Source organism: Enhydra lutris, unplaced genomic scaffold (assembly GCF_002288905.1).
Source record: "Enhydra lutris kenyoni isolate GAN:26980312 unplaced genomic scaffold, ASM228890v2 scaffoldscaffold3, whole genome shotgun sequence".
Taxonomy (NCBI): Eukaryota; Metazoa; Chordata; class Mammalia; order Carnivora; family Mustelidae; genus Enhydra; species Enhydra lutris.
This window is the reverse complement of record NW_019154087.1, coordinates 29,865,073-29,885,660: the sequence shown is the minus strand read 5'-3', so window position 1 is coordinate 29,885,660 and position 20,588 is coordinate 29,865,073. Positions and strand designations below refer to the sequence as shown.

The window sequence follows — 20,588 nt, the reverse complement described above, 5'->3', positions numbered from 1 at the left end:
CTTATAATATAACGTAACATGTACTACATAAGTCACCAGAACTGCCTCGACCGGGAAGACAGTAAGCCAGAAGCAATACCACATTTCTGGAAGGGTTTTAGAGCTCGGTGTCACCATCAACGACTCGCAGGATGCAGGGCAGGTGATTTCCCACCACATCCTCATGCAGCCCACCCATCTGGCCCGGGCGGAAAATAGATGGATCTTGGAGAATGACAGTGGATTATCAATCAGGTGGCAACGCCCACTGCAGCTACAGTTCTAGATACGATTCCGTTACTTGAGGAGGTTAACACATCCCCTGGTCCCTGACATGCAGCTATTGATCTGGCAAATGATTTTTTTTCTATTGGTAAAGACTACCAGGAGCAGCTGGCTTTGTCTGGCAAGGTCAGCAGCCACCTTTCGCCATCCTGTCTCAGAGGTTTATCCGACTTCAGTTCAGCCCTATGCCATCATTTAGTCCACACCGACCTTGATCACATTTCTCATAACATTGCATGGGTCCACTGCATTGATGATGACATGATGCTGATTGGGCCTAAGGAGCAAGAAGTAGCAACTGTTCTAGACATAGCGGTAAGATCATGTGTTTGAGGGTAGGAGATAAATTCAGCAAAAACTCAGGAGCTTTCCACCTCACTGAGATTCTTGGGGTCCGGTGGCATGGGACAGGTCAAGAGAGCTTTTCTGGGATAAAGGGTAACTTGTTGCATCTGGCCCCTTTCACAACCAAAAAAGAGGCACAATACCTACTGGGCCTCTTTGGATTTTGGAAGTAACAGATTTCTCATATTGCTCATGGAATTTGTTGGTTTTACCATGTTCCTTCTCATCCCGAAGCAGCAGGCCCAACAGAATGGTGGAATGGCGTTTTGAAGACTCAGTTACAGCACTCCCTGGGTGGCAATGCCTGGCTGGGCAGGGGCAGTATCCCCAGGTTCTTAGGCTGTGCTAGTCTAGGGGTTCTTGATCCAAAGGGAGGAATGCTTCCTTCCAGCAGGAGAACAATGATCTATCTATTCAACTGGACATTAAGACTGCTGCCAGCTTTGGGCTCCTGTGATTCAACAGGTAAGGGAGGAATGGCTGTACTGGTGGGTGTGACTGAGCCTCATTACCAGGGGGAAACTGGGCTGTGACTGCACCATGGAGGGAAGAGTATGTTCACACAGGACATCTAGGGGATCTCAGTGCCACTAAGTCCTGTGATGGAAGTCAGTGGAAAACTATAATTCAATTCAGGCAGGATAGCCCATGGCTTGGATTCTTCAGGAATAAAGGTTTGGGCCACCCCACAGGCAGAGCTGTGACCAGCTGAGGGGCTTGCTGAGGGCACAGGGAGTATGGCGTGGGGTAATGGGAGACAATTATAAACACCAGCTACAATCACACACTCAATTGAGAGACAAGGACTGTGATTATTACATTTCTTCCTTGTTTTGTTATGAATGTGTGTACATAAATATGTATTATAAATATATATTTAGCCAAGTTTCCTTTCCTCTTGTACCCTCTTATCATCTAACGTAAGACGTATTAAAAATGGTTAACCTTACATCACAGCATTTAAACTGTAATATAGGAAGGAGAACCAAGAACTCTGCATCCTCTTCTGGGGAGAGGGAACATGTCCTCCGTATGTGGGTTAGTTGTTTGATGTTTGATGACAGAAATACAACTTGGTTACTGACTTTATTTGGACGTTAAGTGTGCTTTAGGAAGAGGTCTATAATGCCAAGCTAACAAGTGCAGATTGTGAAGGTTAGTTTTAGGTATCAACTTAGCAAGGCTGCAGCGCCCTGTTATTCAACAGACCACAAGTCTACATGTGGCAGTGTTATTTTATAGATGTGCTTAGCACCCATCTACCATCCACTGAATCTAAATAAAGAGATTATTTTCCCTAATATGAGCAGGCCTCATCCAGTCAGTTGAAAGGCCGACCTTAAGAGCAAAACAGGGGTTTCCATGAGGAAATCAGAAGCTTTCTGCCTGAAGACTGCAGCTGCAGCTCCCTCCTGAGGTTGCCCAAACTTCGGGCCTGACCTATGGATTTTGGACCACTCACTTCCCACAATCACATAAACCAGTTCCCTGAAATACATTTAATACCTATCTATCCTGCTTCTGTTTCTTTGGCAATCCTTGACTGATAGAATTTTCTTCTCCAAATACCCTATCATCATGTTTTTATAAATTTTGTTGCTGGAATATTTTATGATTTTTGAAGTGAAAAATTAAAAAACCACCAATGTGGTTTACAGTGAAAAGGCTCATTTCTGGGATCCCTGTGCCCCAGGTATCTAGCTCCACTCCTTGGAGGCTACCAGTATGACCATGTCCTCCTCCTCATACACAATCAAACATCAATGTACACGTATATTTTTTCTTCTTATATATAAATTGCAGTACACCATGCAATTTCACATTCTGCTTTTCTCTTTGAACATAGATAGATAGAAATCTCCATAACTAAAGCACTTCTCCATTCTTTTCCCCATTGGGCAAATGTAGTAATTTATTTAACCAGTCCTCTATGATTAGGGTGACTAAATAGTTTCTCATCTAAAGAGGACACTTAAGAGTTGAAAGGAACATTCACAGGGCTGCGAGGGTGGCTGTCAGCTGAGTGACCCATTCTTGGTTTTGGCTCAGGTCAGGGTCATGGGATAGAGCCCATGGCAGGCTTGGCACAGAGTCTATTCGGGATTTTTCCCCCTCTGTCTCCCTCCCCCTCTCTCTAAAATAAAAATCTTAAAAAAAAAAAAAAAGAGAGAGAGAGAGAGAGAAAAGGAGCATTAATAATTACACAAAAAATAGCAAGTATAATCTGGTACTGTTAGGAAGTGCAGAACACAGGGCTCAACCTATCTATGATGGGATACTTAGGTCTTTTTTTTTTTTAAGATTTTATTTATTTATTTGACAGAGAGATCACAAGTAGGCAGAGAGGCAGGCAGAGAGAAAGGGGGAAGTAGTCTCCTCAGCGAGCAGAGAGCCCAACACGGGCTTGATCCCAGGACCCTGAGATCATGAACCGAGCTGAAGGCAGAGGCCTAACCCACTGAGCCACCCAGACGCCCCTACTTAGGTTGTTTTCATTCCTGATATCACCAAGTTGCAACGAATATACCTACAAATATATAATTTTGCACATGTCCATTTACATCAGTAGAAATTTCTAGAAATGGAATTGCTGGGTATGGTGACTTTTTATCAACAACTGGCCACAGGGTGCCCAAATCAACATTATTTCAGGTCTGTGGGGATGTTCCTCTAGCATTCAAGCTATGGACAAGTGGATTGCCCTCTATGGTGGGGGTGGGCATCATCCAATCTACTGAAACCCTGACTAAAACAAAAGCTGGAGCAAGAAGGAATTTGCCCCTTTTGCTTGCCTTGAGCCAGGAAATCTCATCTCATCTGGCCTCACTGGAATTCACACTACTAGCTCCCCTGGTTCTCCCGCTTACAGATGGCAGACCATAGCAGGTCTCGGCTTCCAGGAATTATGAGAGCCAATTCCTCACAATACGTCTTTTACATTTGTGTGACATATATAATATAAACTTGCACATAATAAAATACGTGTATCCTACTGGGTCTGTTGCCCTAGAGAATCCTAATACACTAGGCCAAAGTTCTGTGCATTTGCAAGTTTCACAGAGATTGGCAAACAGTCCTATATAAAGGGTATATAACAATATACACTTCTACCAGCAAGGCATAAAAAATGCCTGTCCTACTTACTGAATAATCTTTTTTGCACAGACTTAAGTCCTCCTCAAAATGTTTTAAGTCCTCATGTATCTACCAAAATCTGTTTCTGGCTAAGTCTGTTCCACTGATCTAATTATGAAGTTTAGACTACCTTTTGAAAGTAGTTCACCTGGGCTCTTGGGTGGCTCAGTCGGTTAAGCACCTGCCTTCAGCTCAGGTCATGATCCCAGTGTCTTGGGATTGAGCCCTGCATCAGGCTCCCCGCTCAGCGGGAGTCTGCCTCTCCCTCTGCCAGCCTGTGTTCTCTCTCTGACAAATGAATAAGTAAAATATTTAAAATAAATAAATAAATAAATAAAAGTAGTTCATCTAGTTTTGCATTAGCTTTGCAAACATCCCTTAGTGATCATCTACCTAATTTCCCACATAAACTGTTGAGCAACTTATCTACTCCTTCAAACAGAAATTTTAATAGTAGCAGTATTCACCATGCAAAGGTTAAACATACCTCCATTTAGGATAGTTTCCTTTTCTGGGATTTTTAGGTCTACAATAATTATTCCCTGAAATTAAAGTTCTATATTACACATTAGCAATGATGTCCTGAACACTATTCAATAATCCAGATAATGGGAAGTCTAGATTTTATTTTATTTGGGGGGTAATTCTAGATGGTAACGGGTGTAGAGCGTGATTAGGTTTTCTGAACTATTTCTAGCTCCCTGCAGGTCAGACATGCCCTCCTGCCTCTCTGTCCACACACAGGTGGTCTCTCCTGCCAATTTAAATGCCCCCCTTCTGGAACTCTACAGCTTGACAGCTGCAGAGCTTTTATCACAGTACTTCCTCTACCTGTCTTTATTTACTAAGCTCTAAGTTCTTTAAAGGAAGGAACCACAATTTAGTTTCATATTTGCATAGAAAGGAAATGGAGAGAGGGGAAGGGACAGAGGGAGGGAGGGAGGAGCAAGCACTACCTGTGCTGGCTGACTCCTCACTGTACAACTCCAGGGACAGCATTCACACCTTGCCCATGAGAGGCCCTGGAGCCCAGAAACAGGATGTGAATTATACTCTTCAGAACCCTGCAACGTGGCCGCTCTGGTACACGGCACACCTAGGCGCTCAATGCACATGCACTGAACTCCTCCCGTGACTAACTCTGATTGTCAAAGAACCTAGGAGGAAACTAACAACTCTGAATGATAGACTGCCTTCCTGAATATAAAGGGCATATTCTAGAACCAAGATACTTCTTTCATAGAGATTAAATGAAGCTCATGGATAAGGTTTGTTTTCCAACTGACACCAGGTAAATCTGTCTCCAAACCAGTATCCATTAGCAACACTCATTGCTTATGCACATAGTTGAAAGTGAATTCAGTTAATTATAGTCTTTAAACTTCTGAAAGAAGCCAGGAAAGAAACCTATTTAGTGTTCAAAGTATACTTAAAAAATACTATTTTATTTATACTTACGTATGAAAAAAAATGGCTTTACTACCATGCTTACATAAATACCAATACTGGAAGCAGAATTCAATTATGAATCACTTCTAAATTTTATAAAGAACACACAACCATTAAAACACTGACTGGTTATAGAAAGCAGAGTGGAGAAAAAAACATTAGCTATCATTTTCAATTTAATTAAAGAGCAGCACAGCACCCTCTGAGAAGAATCAAATCAATTAGTAATATTCATCTATATTGTAAAATAATATATACATAGAAAAGTTAGTGATTGTACTGATTTTATTACTTTTACTAAGCCATTTTATCTTCCTCACACTCAATGCAAAGAAATAAAACAATATAAAGAAAAATATGTCCTCATTACTATTCACAATAAAAAGGGTCTGCCTCATTGTGCAGGCCTGGGCATACTATATAATAGGGAGCACTTCATGGCTTAAGTGGATCAAAGTACCATTTTGATTCTGACCCACTGAATAGAATCTCATGCATATTTGTGACTGGATTAACTCCATGGGAGCTGTGATGTACTGAACCATCTCTGTGGTAACCCCAGATCTCACTACATTAAGAAAAGACCCTACACAAGAAAAGATAAAAATCAGTCTGTCCATAAATTGTTTCTATGGGCTCTATCTTTAGTGTCAGGTGGGAAAAGGGACCCTTTCTTTAGTACATGGATACAAGGACTGTTGTGGTCTAAAGATTGCTGGATTGATATTTTATCGGTTATAATGAAAATAAAGTGTACATCAAAACCACTGCCAGATTAAGAAACTTCCACAACTTGTCTCAATTCTTCAAATAACGGAGCAAGTTCCTTTTCTAGGCTGACAATGAGTCCTAAAACAGAGATTAAGAAAATTAGAACATCAGAGAAATGTTCCTAAGAAAGTTTTTGACTTAGGTTTCCTCCTGTTAAAATTTAGTTACTAAAAAGCAAACAAGATCTAGTTTACTCCCCGTAAAGCAAAATACTGTAATTCTAACTAATCAAACACCCTTTTCATTACGAAGCTTACTTTCTTCATCTATTATTAAAGTGAATAAATGAAAAATATTTATATGCATTAGAAGGTATAAAATGAATTATATGCACTGTAATTTTGTTAGTTTTGAAAGGAAAACTTTAATTCATACTCTACTATTTCAAAATCTGTACTCATTCAGAAATGATACAAGATTTTTACCTAAAAAGGTACCCTTTTTCCTGAACAAATTTTAATGGACTTTATCAAAACAGAGGAAGACACCTGCTTCAACCTTGAACAAAGAAATATTATGTTTATTTTATAAATTTGGTAAAGCTAAAGCATAAATAGGTCTTTCAAGTGAAAAAATTAATTTTAGAGATGAATGGTAGGAGCATAAAATATAAACTTCCAGGTCTAAAATTCAGTGCTGAATCTGGGAGACAAAGTAGTGTAAAAATGAGCATATCTAGCTTCTCCTTAGTTTACCAGAGTGAAAAACTATATATCTTATATATCTTAGACACTGTTTAATGCTCAAAGATCTTGCTTAAAAAATTCTGAAATTATTCTAGATACTAAAATATAATTCTATTATCAAAATTTATAACAAGTGTTGATTTAGTACATGATGGTGACTTATCACAATTAAGAAAATCTAGAAAATTACTCTAGATACTAAAATGTAATTCTATTATATTATCAAAATTTATAACAAGTGATGATTTAGTACATGATGGTGACATCACAATTAAGGTTTAGTATATTTTAAATGTCAACACCAATACTATCCTACATAATTAACAAAGTGTTTTCACACAGAGCATTTTACAGCTTCAAAACATTTAGAAATGGAAGAGACCTTCTAAATCATCAAATCTAAACCCCTCACTTTAAAGATGAGGAATCTAAAGAACATGTTTCAGTGACATAGCTGGAAAGAGATTTGGTCAAACAACTTGGAAAGAAAAAAAACAGAAAATGAATGCATAATAGTTCTAAATGGCAGCCAAATCTAAAGAAGACAATACTTAAAAAAAAAAAAAGAAAAAAAAAAAAAACCACTTTATCCAAAAGGGAGCATGTTAATTATAGAATACAGTCATTATTTTAAACATAAATATCCAGTGAGGGCTATTGAATATAATGGGATCTTATGATCTGCCATAGCAAGTACAGCTTCCTGGTGTTTGTTCTCAAATTCTTCGAACCTCAGGAAGAACACATGTTTAAATTCATCCTAGTCATGCTCTTAGAATTCTCAATCACATTAATGTTGCCCAGTATCATTCAAGATTTTACCAACTAATAGATGGGTCTACATAGAATTGAATTCATCCTTGACTATTTTATGTGTGTGGTTATCTACTCTACTCTTTTTGTGTTTTCTTAAGCTGTTTTAATGTGAGCAAGATGTAGCATTCAAGGGGTGAAGATAATTTAATTTTCCTTTCTATCTTCAAGGATCACCTACCCATACGATGTCTCATTTGAACTAGAAAATAACCCCATGAGACAGAGAAAGCAGATATTAGCTCCATTATATAGCCAGGGAAAACAGAAGTCACAGAAGTTAAACTTTTCTGGAGACCAAGGAATAGATGGTGGAGGTAGGTCATGAATTCAGCTTTTTTTACTCTAAATCTACTATTCCGATCATATTAGACTGTTCAGATATGGTATTATAAGAAATTAAAAGCTGTATTTAAGGTAGTTAAAACACACCTGTATTGGCATTGCTGCTGGCTATGAAACTCACCACCAAAGGTAAACGATTGAATTGAACAACCTAAAAAGAAAGTTAAGATCTAAATAATGTTATTCAAATGAAATACCTTAATCTTTCAAAACTTTATTTAAATGGCCAATGTGTAAGATACTACCTACCCCATTATGTAATATGAAAGAGCTGAAAACAAGTATTTCCATTCAACAGACTTACTGAGTATCTCTTAGAGCCATTATCATTACTCAGCCTGGAGAGATCTAAAGGTGGGACTATGCCACCTTCACCTCTTTACCTCCCAAAGACCAGTGGTGTGTCAATTATTACATGGCAGGGGCTCCACAAACACTTGATAATTAAATGGCTGAAGTCAGTATTTCTCCTTCAAGTATTTATACCTTCATGATTTCCCTGCCTCCTGTGTACCACTATTAATTTAAATTTAAGTTACCTTCAAATCAACTATCGTTTAAAAAAACTTAGCTTCAAACTAATCCTTATTGATGAAATTGAAGATCAAAAGGGTTGTTATCTTCTGTCCAATACACATGAAAATATGAAGTTTTAAAATAAAAATATAATGTGTAACATCAGCAGTACACGAATCAAACTCTGGGAAACACTGCTCTAAAGTAGAAGCAATTAATTTATTCTAAATAAGAAAATGCAGCTGGGGACCAAGAGGTATGTAGCAATGAAATTCCTTCATGATAACCTCACTGAAAATACATCTTCCAAACCAAATGAAGGAATTAGCAGCAGTAACAAATTTCAATAACTTATCCTAACTGTCAAGGGAAAATTTTTTATTTGTCACAACAAAAAAAAGTGTGTTATTTGAGAAATCACATTTGTTAAGCTAAGGGCACCATCTACTGGAGGTAATAGTGACCTGACTTCCCTTTTTAGAATAACATATTTTATTAATAAATCTTTTGACTACTTTTCCACATTAATTAATTCCTGGTATAAAATGTGAAGACAATTACTACAATTCAACACAACCAATTTGAAGACTAAAATTTTAAAATGTCATCCACGCTTCAAAACTAAAATTTAGAATAAAAACACAAGCTATTTTATATAGAAGGCATAACAACAGTTGAAAACAGCAAACTGCTCTATAATTATGAACCTACCTGGTAGGTGTTATAGTAACAGATGATACTTTTGTTTTTTGAAAGTCCAAGTTTGCTCCCTTGGTCTGTTGCAAGGGCAAAAGTAGATAAGAAACCAGGTCTCAAAGCATGCTCTGGGGCATTATCATTGGCCACTGGAAATACAAACGATTTAAAAAAAAAATCATGCAGTGGATAGGACAGAGAGAAGTTTACCGCACTTTTTCTTTTTTTAAACATAAATCAGTGAAAATACTGAGAGAAGGGCTATTATGCTTCACAATACTGAAAATCGTATCACTAACTGGGTCTCATCAATTTAGGTGAGAAAAACTGCTTCACCAGAAATTGAGTGATCATAACTAAGGAAAGAAATACTGGTTCTCACAATTTTTTTTTTTAAAGAATACTAAATGTTTAATTTTCTTAATAGCTACTTTAAAACACAAATTAATCAGTATGTTTAATAAACTGAATATTCTGGTTAACCGAGAGCCAAGCTAGAATAATGAAAAAAGCTTCCAGAAAATTTTTCTCTCATAAAACCTATAGCAGCATTACTTATAGATATTAATAAATTTAGAGGTGGCCATCTGTTTTAAGTTTCTTTCACTCATTAAAAGGCCTAAATGGAGTTAGTTGTACCAATCGCTTTAACACAGAGCTCCTAAGAAAGAAAATTAGAGCTGCCGATTATTTTAATTTTGTTCAGAACTGAGTAAAGGCAAAAAGGCAGGCGACTGACTTGCCCACAGCCATCTATGTTTTATGGTGGGTTAGAACGCACACTGAACTACACATCAGAAGATAATGGTTCTATTATAATTATAGTTACAGTATTTTGTTTCTAATATATTTGTTATACTATATATATTATGTATATTATATACATATACATAATATATAGTATATACATATACATAATATATAGTATATATAGAGAGTATACATACATATATAGTATGTATACTATATATATTATGTATATGTAATATACATAATATATTATATGTATTCTAGTATTATCTTGTCACTGACTCATGTGCAACTTTGTACTAACAATGCACTCTTTGCACTTGACCATCTCTGTTTACAAAATGAAAGAACTAAATTAGGTGATTTCTAAACTTCCTTTTAATTCTAAGGTCTAAAATTATCTGACATATATGATAACTTCGGGTGGAAAACTGTAAACAAAATGTAAAGAAAATCATTTCATCTTTCTTTGATAAAGCTATTATAGCGTCCCTATACAACTATGAACATTCATGTGATACTGCCTTAAGACACAAGTATTAAAAATGGTCTTAATACACAGTCACTCAGTGACATCATATATACTTAAAGACTAAAGCTCAGGGGAGCCTGGGTAGTTCAGTCGACTAAGCGACCAACTCTTGATTTCAGCTCATGTCATAACCTCAGGGCCCAGGGATAGAGCCCCACATTGGGATCTGTGCTCCAGCTCTAGCTGGAGCTCTAGCCAGAGTCTGCTTGTCCCTCTCCCCCTGCCTGCCTAAGCACATGCACACATACACACACTCTCTCAAATAACTAACTAAAATCTAAAACAAAACAAAACAAAACAAAACAAAACAAAAAAAACCTCCTGAAAATCACGCAAAATTTTTTTTCTTTTTTTAGGTTAACAAGCTCTTCTTTAGGTAAGAAAGTCTTGTTAGAGTCTGGTTAACTAAAGTAATTGTGAAGTTAAAAGTTTAAAAAAAATCTTATTTCCAGTAAGTAAGGAGAAAATCAATAAAGATTCAGCAAAACAATATGTTAATTCAAATGTATGAAAGTTTATCTCCAAACCACCAAACAGATGTCAGGGGAAGTCTGTGTGTACAATATATGTAGCTACATACAGTCCCAGTCCCCCAGCACTGACATTTACTCTTGACATTACGCCACTAATGTCTTTCATGAAAAACTGGGCTTGTGATAAATCCATGCTTAAACTCTCAATGGTGACACAATCATTCAACATGTAGTAAGTTATAAGCTCCAATGAAGCCTTCCACATACAAAAGCGAACATCTTCCCCCAAACTAAGACCATCTCCTGGATTTATTGAAACAGCTTTTACATGCTTGCCTTCTGCACTACTCAGACCTAAGTATGTTTTATTCAAAAGCAAACATGACACTGGCAGGCAGGCACAGTTTTACCTTTAATAACGGGGACTCCATCTCTGTCTGACACAACAATAGCATGGAGCCCTTCAACACTAGAAGGAAAAAAAGAAGTTAAAATCTTATGAAGCATTTCATTTTCTCAAAATATGCACCTCAAAGTCATTCTGGGGATTTTCATGTACATTTCTGAAAAACTATGTCAACTCAGTTACTGACCTCAAAAGTTCCTAGATGTCTGCCAAAACTTCTAGAAATTGAATAAACATGTGTATTACTATCATGCTTATAATCTTCACAAATTTATGCTATTGATAAAGATCTAAAACATGCATAATTCTCCATTATAATTGTTAATTATCTTTCCTTTATTTATGCAAGTGTGACAGGTTATCAGCAGCAGCTACAGTGACAATGGTATCAAGTGCCATCAAGATATCTGTGGGTTATAAGAACCTATAAAAAGGTGGTTGATCTACACAAGTGGGTCAGGGAAGGCTTCCCTGAGACGGTGACAGCTAAGCTGAGATGTTACAGCACTGGTCAAGAGAAGAGGGGCAGAAAGACTGAGTTAGGCTGAAGGAACAGAATGGAAAGAATGAAGGTCATGTAGCAATCTCTTCAGCTATGCCTACATAAGAAGCAGCGAGTGGAATGGTCAAGACTATAACCATCTAGTCCCGCCTAGCGTACTATTTACACTACCCTGGGCCAATTATGAAAACTTTGTAAGCCTCCATTAACAATATGAAAATGGGAATAACTGTATTTATGTAATTATTATAAAATTTAATAAAATAATAATGTAGAGGCTGGTACATAGTTAAAATTCAAAAATATTAATTATTAGTAATTAGCATCAGAGTGTCATCTGCGCACACTGACAATTTATTAGTACAGTTTAAGTATTAACTCATAAGAGAATTTCTAGAGCTACAAAACTAAAGTGCTAAAAATTAGAATGGGAAAACATTCTCAAACTTTCAGTTCCATGATCTTGTAATATCCAAGATTGCTATTCAGAAATACGTTCAACGTTCCTACTCCAACTCAGATTATCCACTCCTTATTGTGTTAACCTTAATGTTTTAAGTTAGAAATAAGGAATAATCATACTATACACTGAAATTAAATTTTAAAGATCCCAGTGGCAAAAACTTTTAAGTCTTCTTTTTTTGGAGACTGCAATTTTACTTTTATTTATTTATTTTTTTCCCTCTTATTAAAATTTAAAATTTTTTTATAAACATATAATGTATTTTTATCACCAGGGGTACAGGTCTATGAATCGCCAACTTTTAAGTCTTTTAAGAGAAACTTTTAAGAGAAGTGTTATTAAATTTTGAGAAAATGGGGGCGCCTGGGTGACTCAGTGGGTTAAAGCCTTTGCCTTCAGCTCAGGTCATGGTCCCAGAGTCCTGGGATCGAGCCCCGCATCGGGCTCTCTGCTCAGCGGGGAGCCTGCTTCCCTTCTCTCTCTGCCTGCCTCTCCGCCTACTTGTGGTCTCTGTCTGTCAAATAAACAAATAAAAATTCTTAAAAAAAATTTTTTTTTTGAGAAAATGTTATGAACACTACCATTTATGAACCTCACGTTAAAAGTAAAAATGATGAAATAACCTGTATAAACATTTACTGGTATTATTTTTTATTATCATTCAATCCTGGAATTATCTATACATTAAAATGTCCTCTTGTAAGGTTAATTTATAAAGCAAATTCTTCTTAATTAAAAACTAGGTTATATAAAAGTATATCCTACTGATACTTGCACACACAGAAACTACTTTGTACAGTTATCAACAGCAACATGACTTGAAATAGGAAAAAACTAGAAACCTGCCTATCAAGAAGAACGAGTCCAATAAATTATAACACACATACACAATAGAATATTCTGCAGCCATTAAAAACAAAGAAACAGCACTTTGCATGTACTGCGAAGGACTGATCTCAAAAGTATATTGTGAAGTGAAAACAAGTTTTGAACAGTATGTCTAGGAAGCAAAACTTACATAATAACAAGGGTAGGTACATGTATGTATATGTTGTGATGGACTGAATGATTATGTCAGCCTGCAAAATTCATGTTGAAACCTAAATCCCACTGTGATGGTATCTGGAGGCGGGGCCTTTGGGAGGTCATCAGAATGGGGGGGAGGTGGAGCCCTCAGATATCATACAGTGCCCTTACTTAAGGCTAGAGAGATAGCTAGCCCTCCTTCTACCATATGAAGATATGGGAAGTCTGCAATCTGCAATTCAGAATCATGTTGGCACCTTGATCTTGGAGTTCCAGCCTCTAGAACCGTGAGAAATAAATTTTGGTTATTTATAGGAAATCTAATCTATGGTATTTGTTTTAACAGTCTCAACTATGACCTATGTGTGTTTATATACATGCTTGTTTGCAGGTGTGTAAAGTATCTTTGAAGGTACTGGGTATCCCTGAGAAGGGAACTGTGTGGCTGGCGGACAGGATAGGAAACTTTTCACTATTGTCCTTCAGTTACCTTCTGAATCTTGAACTTTATGAATGTACTGCCTACTCAAAAGATAAACAAATTAAAAAGCAGGTAAAGAGTACTACAAAAAAAATGTTTAGAAATATCTGTGTCACCATAGTTTCTTTTCTCTTATTTTCAAGATAATTAACTTAAATGCCAACTAGTGCACCAAAAAGGGAGGCAGAAATAAACACTTTTGGGGCGCCTGGGTGGCTCAGTGGGTTAAGCCTTTGCCTTAGGCTCAGGTCATGATCTTAGGGTCCTGGGATCGAGCCCCGCATAGGGCACTCTGCTCAGTGGGGAGCCTGCTTCCCCCAACCCCCTCTGCCTCTCTGCCTACTTGTGATCTCTGTCTGTAAAATAAATAAATAAAATCTTAAAAAAAAAAAAGAAATAAAGAATCTCTTTTTAATGGATTTTAAATTCACAGAGGTAAATGCCCAACAAAGTAGAAAAATTACTCATATACTAAAAATACCCACTAAAAGAAATCAGGTCACAAATATATAAGTTGTTTCCAATTCTACATAGAGTGAACAAAAAAATAACATAAGTAGATTTTACTAGTAGTTGAAAATAAGCATGATGCGTTAATAGGTACACTGTACTTCTGGAAGGAATTAAATGTTATGAAATATTCTGCAGACATCTAAACCTTAAGCTTAATAAAACAAACATTTTTATTCCAAAAAAAACCCAAATATTGTATTTGTAATCAGACACCATACTTCCTTTTACATATATAATAACAAAACTTCTGGTTATTTTAAAACACAAAAATTGTGACTATTAAAGCCTGAGCCTACTTTGGGTCACAACTAGACTTAAAAATAGAAATTCAAAAACTGTTTTTAGCAGAGAATTTAAAAATGAACAAAAACGTATTCCATTTACTGACTCCGTGTTGAGAGGTATAGCTCTAACAATTAAAAGCATGAACCCACAGCTCTGAAGCCAAGTTGCCTTCGTCCAAATCCCTTCACTTTACATACATCTAGCAACAAATCAAATGTGTATTTTATTACTTTTCTTTTTAAGTGTTCAATATTATTTCTTCAGTCCTTTAGCTTTTGGGATACACTAAGCCTACTTTCAAGAAAAAGTCATGAATGAATATGAATCAAACTGGCCTTGCTCATTTTGGGGGCGGGGGAACCAAACTAAAACAAAGTACATGGAAAGCCCTTTCTTCCACTATAGAAATATTTTCATGACACTTTAACAATTACCCTTTTTACAAATATCAACTATGCTTCTGCTCCTATATTCTGTTGCCAGTGCAGGATTTCCCTCCAACTCTACTGGTCAATTTTACCATCCTTTCAATATGCCAGATCTCCAAGAAGGCAGATACAGAGAAACACAGAAACCTTCATTTTGTACAGTTCCAACAGGGACACATTTTAGTTCTCACAGTTGAACTAAATAACACCACTCCCCCTGAAAGCAAGGCTCAAATTTCAGGAAGTATGGTATAGTGAGTAAATATATACAGTACAAACCTCACTAACGTGAACAACTTTGTAAGTGACAGATCGAACTGTATCAGGAACCAGCCACATCACTTCTTTCAAAATGTGTTGGTGACTGGTCACCGAGCATCCGTTCCTCAGTGTATGCAGGGACGGTAAAGTACAGAGTGTTATCTCCTTATTTTCTAATGGTAAAGCATATGACATTAAAAAGAAAAACAGAACTGAAATAGGGAACTGGCTAATCAAGATGAAATACAGCAAAGGAAGGAAAGTGACAATGCTGGAAGTGAAATTCAAGCAGAAAGTCAACACCTCGAGAAGAAATAACCGGCCAAAAGAATGTTGACGCTTTTGCTGTTGTGCACAGGACGTACAGCCAGAGGAACTTCGTGCAAGTGCATTCACGGACAGTAATTAGGCAAGTGCTCGGGATGAAAAGGATGAAGACAGCCCAGAGGAAGTGACGCTGGCAAAAAACTTCGCACAACATCTACAGTACAAAGGACAAAATGGTGGAAGCTGATCCAAACTTAGAAAGGAGTATGTTCATTTGAAGGCACAGAAAAGATGCCTACTCCTTATCTTAAGGTTATACCTTTCATATTATTTTACTGTATATGCAAAGAAGTAGGCACTGTTCAAACTATACTCGAGAAGTTTTCTACGAAGAAATAAACATTAGTAGTATTTCCACTGTTTTTAAACTGCAGTATATTAAACAAATACTGCTTTTAGCATTTGTTTCCATTCCCTCAAACAGAACCAACAAAAGAGGTTTTAAGGTTTTGACAAAATTTTCTAAACATCAGAAAACAACTGTCATTTTTCCCAGGGATTACTAAAATTGCTGTGGACAGTTTCAGCATGTACAGTCATTTTATTGCCCTGAACTACCGTGCAAAGCTAGGACTGCCTGCTCATCATTACGTTGAGAACAGAGTCAGTGTTCCAGTTTGCACTAGAAAGAAGAGAGTAAAAATGAATTTAAATACTACATTAATGCAAAGCCAAAGGTAACAATTATTTAACACTTCAATAATATTTTCTTCCTGAATATAATAGTATTTTTTTCCCGAATACAGACAAATATACATAAATCAAACCCAGGAGATAATACCATTAATTTCTACTGGCTTATAGTCAGGGTAAAGGCACAAGTTAATAGTCAAACCACATCAAACAATTCAGGCAAAAATCTAAATGAGAATTTTTTTTGTTTGTTTCTTTTTAACTACCTACGGAAATGAACTGACATCCAAAACCTTTTTAAATTCACACATTAGGAGAATAAAAAAAGAAGTTAAAAAAAAAAAAAAAAGGATCTCACCACATATTCTGCTACATTACACCTCAAAGGTTATTCAATTATGCTGGAATGTGAAAATGGATGTTTTTCTCTCTCTCATGTCCTTAACTCTAAGGTATTACTTTACACTAAACTAAATGTGAATTTTAATATAACTAAAATGACAAAGTCCTTTGAGTCATAAAAATATCTTAAAAGGAAGTCTGCTGTTCTCCACACACAGCCAAATTGATAATGGTACATCAAATGGATTGGGGGCAGGCAAAAAGAAAGCCTTGTGATTTTTCCGAGCATGAACTGCTATCTACATCTAGCATTTTTGGATTACACAAACTCTGCAATTAGGTCTTAAAAGTAATACTAAAGAAAAGGCAAGCTCTAGTGTTTTTCTCCTTAAAATTACTCTATCTCAAAATATAACCCAGTAAACTGTTATGATAGTATATTTGAAAAAACTCTAAAAGTGGCAAGAAATAGGAGTTCTAGCTCTCTGGCATTCACGAGCTATTTAACCTCAGACAACAAGTCATGTAACTTCTCTAGGCCTGATAGTATTTATCCACAAATTCAAAGAACATTTCTTGTACTGTCTAGTGCCAAGTATTTGAAAACGTTAAATAACAATATAATATACACATACTATTAGTCTAAAATAAATAGAAACAAAATGCTACATAAAATCGACATATATTAACAAATTAGTAATTTTTTACCTTGGTAATTTTTTATACAGGAATCGCTTTAGGTCCTGAAAGAGAATATAAAAAAGTCATGTTATATCAATATGTACTGGTTCTCTAGAAACTGTCCTACCCACATTTCAGGTATCCACATTTATAATTTCAAGATTATAAATTAAATCATAATTTATAATCTTTTTTCCTTGTGTTTTTTTTTCTTTTTGATTTTGATACTGTGTGACTTAAAACAAGTTATTTAACCTTTCTCTCTAAGCCCCAGTTTCATTATCTGTTGAGAAGGGATAATCACAGAACCTATCTCATAAGACTGTTTTTAACATTTATTGAGAAGATGTATGTAAACTGAGCAGCATATCTGGGCAAATACATATTAGCTGTAAAATTAGATCATATTTTTCATACTATTTTACATCCTGTTGCTATTGTCCTGTTAACTTGACAATATATTATAAACATCTTTCCATGTTTGTAGATAAACTTTCTCACATTACTTTTTAGCAATCCTGGGTAAATTAACTTCTCTGAAATTCTGTTTCTTTTCATGACTAAAGATAAATGACAACATGTATCAAGTGTTAAGCATGGAACATAATTAGGAATAAAGAAAAAAAAAAGACTATTTTATTTCCTCTTGTTACACTTTCTCACCCAGGGAATTTCACTGACAATCCAGGTAGGAATTATGAGGTCTACATAGGTAAATCAGGAGTCTGTTGTTTTGAACCTCTATTCCCTACTATTCTCGAGACCTGAATGTTCACTTTATTTCATGTTATGACCACCACCTTATCTCTGCTCTTATCTTAAACACACACATTAAAACTCAACTCATTATGTTTCATGCAGAATCCAGATTTCCTCAATCTCTTCTTGTCTCTACTAATGCCACCACCAATGCCATTATTCAGGTCTGAAACACAGAGTAACATTCAACCCTAACCTCACCTTTATCACCTTTAAATGATTTGTGAAGTCAAATGTTTTTAAAATGACCTCTTCCTCTCCTTTTTTCTTTCTTTTTTTATTTTAAAGATTTTATTTATTTATTTCACACAGAGAGACTGAGCTCAATCAGGGGGAGCAGCAGGCAGAGGGAGAGGGAGAAGCATGAAGACCTGAGCTAAGGGCAGACGTTTAACTGACTGAGTCACCCAGGTGCCCCTCTTCCTTTCCTTTTCAACTGACATTACAATTTAGTTTCACTTTAAAAATTATCTGTGACTTGTGCTGGCCTCCCAACTGGTAAACTGATCTTCCACTTCTATCCCATACAGTTAGTTCTACATAATGCCAATAACCATATTATTCTCCTTCTCCACCTGTGCTACAGGTGCTCCCCAGATGATCCCCTGTGCAGCTGGGGTTGAGAACCAATGTCTGAATGACTCTCCACTGTTGAATAAATTCTCTACAAATTCTTTTAACATTTGGGCTTCTCTACAATATGGTTTACAGCTAATTTTACAGTCCTGCTTCCTATCACTCCCTCATACATATTCTCAACCCCAGCAAAAGTGGACTACTCACAGCTACTCCACATACCTTTCCCTTTCCCATCTCTCAAACTTTGTTTACACTATTCATTTTAATAGTAATTCTCTATCAACTTTAAGAAAAAGTGCTACTCATTATTTAGAGCTAATCTCAATCACCAAATACTTCAAATAGGCCTTCCTGATACACACCAACGAGATGTAATCCCTCTTTCTTTTGAATTTTCACACAATTATGTATATACATTTATGACCACCTGCCTATTATACTTAAAAAAAATTTTTTTTAAACCCTCATGGAGGGATGCCTGGGTGGCTCAGTTGGTTAAGTGTCTGCCTTGGCTCAGGTCACGATTCCGGGATCCTGGGATGGAGTCCCACATCAGGCTCCTTGCTCAGAGGGGAGTCTGCTTCTCCTTTGCCTGCCACTCCTTGTGCTCGTGTGCTCACATGCATGAGCTCTCCCTCTGACAAATAAGTAAAATATTAAAAAAAAAAAACCTTATGGAGAGGAATTATACCTTCATCATCTCTATTTCACACACAGCCCTTATTACAACAAACTTTGCAAGGTGATACTCAATAGATACACAGTGTTTGACTATGACTGGAGAATATGTTCTCAAGAACATAATGACAGACACTCAAAAATGGAGTGATAAAGGCATACAAAGTTCCTAAATACTCAAACATACAGTCTTGCAACCTAAAAAGAAAAATCACATTCAATATTAATGTTGAGTGATCATTTAGCCTAGTGGTTAAGAGCATAAGCCCTGGAGTCAGACTGCCTGGGGTGGTATCTTGACATTACAACTTACCAGCTGTGTAACCAGAGGCAAGTTACATGATCTTTCTATGCCTTAGCCTCCCCATCTAGAACACAAGGACAGTAACAGTGCCTACTTCATAAAATTTGTTAGAATTAAATGAGTATATGTTCAATGAAGAGTTCCCAGTATGTAAGTAATAAAACAGGATGTAAAATATAGACACGAACATTAGTAGTATTAATTCCCTGTTGTTTCTAGTAACTAGTACAATTAAGTTTCCTAAACTTAAAATTTGGGTTTTACTTCTGTGCTAAAGAGGTATCAGTCAGAAGTCATCTCAATTTGCTCCAGTGAATCTACAGAGACATCATGACCACTTACTGGAAAAAAGTAGATTCACAGCAGCAAAACATTTAGAAATTCAAATGGAATTCAGAGCCTCTCTCTGCCCGCTGGACTGCGGAGTGGGAAGAAAACAATTCTCTCAACCTCAAGACAACAACACACCCACTGTGGGCAGAAACTCGGGACTCCGCAAATCTCTTCATCTTAGTCACTCACTCCAGAGTCTACAGAAACCGTGTGGGGGTGGGGGTGGGGGTGGGGGTCTAAAAGGGAACACATTTCTCCTTGGCAAGCTTTACCTCTCCCCGCCCAGGAGGCCTCCCCTAAACTTCCCATCCTCCCCTTCCTCTTGTGTGGGTGTGTTAACTCACATCCGCCATGACGAACCCCTTTGTCCCGCAGGATCAATGTCCACTCCTGGAAGAGAAACTCCTGGTGACTCTCCCCTCGACACTTCTTCCCACCTCCAACCTAATAAGCGGGGTCAGCTCTCATCAAGGCCAGGCAAGAATCCGCGGCTCTAGGACTCGCACCAGGGAAGCCGGAATGAGCGCGAGTTCCCAAATACCCAGACAGTAGCTGTCATGCCCTATCTCTGTCCACTCCACCCTCCATCCGCGAAGATCTAGGCCCGAAGGCAAGTCCTCTCCCTCCTTTGAGTCTTGGCCGGCGCCACCGGGGGGCCCGGGCTCAATACCACGCATAGCGGCTCAAGTTACCCGGCTTTCTGGGCTGCGGTGTTCCTCTCAGCTGTAAGTTCAGGGACAGCTTCAAAGACAGTCTACCTTGAAAGTCGTCGTCACATGACTTGTGACCTCCTCCGTGCTCCAGGAAGCACT

General features: G+C 37.1%; 1 protein-coding gene across 2 annotated transcripts; it reads right to left on the bottom strand.

The window, feature by feature from the left end:
• Positions 1–5,173: 5,173 nt before the first annotated feature.
• On the bottom strand, positions 5,174–20,588 carry LOC111155377 (late endosomal/lysosomal adaptor, MAPK and MTOR activator 3). 2 transcript variants are annotated; one of them, XM_022515529.1, is made up of 7 exons: positions 20,469–20,588; positions 20,121–20,166; positions 17,151–17,185; positions 11,186–11,244; positions 9,036–9,169; positions 7,896–7,959; positions 5,174–6,042 (listed from the first exon to the last, which is right to left on the bottom strand). In XM_022515529.1, exons 2-7 carry the CDS (start codon positions 20,127–20,129, stop codon positions 5,969–5,971), a joined length of 375 nt encoding a protein of 124 aa, XP_022371237.1. In that variant the 5' UTR covers positions 20,130–20,166; positions 20,469–20,588; the 3' UTR covers positions 5,174–5,968. The 2 variants fall into 2 exon arrangements, with proteins under 2 accessions (XP_022371237.1, XP_022371243.1); XM_022515535.1 differs by having other exon boundaries at positions 20,447–20,542.

What these genes read in the sequence shown, in the direction of transcription:
- LOC111155377 (XM_022515529.1), bottom strand. An exon ending in TGGAGTCCCCGTTATTAAAG is followed by an intron (nt 9,170 to 11,185) that starts GTAAAACTGTGC and finishes TTGTATTTCCAG; the next exon opens with TGGCCAATGATAATGCCCCA. An exon ending in GTTACTATAACACCTACCAG is followed by an intron (nt 7,960 to 9,035) that starts GTAGGTTCATAA and finishes CTTTCTTTTTAG; the next exon opens with GTTGTTCAATTCAATCGTTT.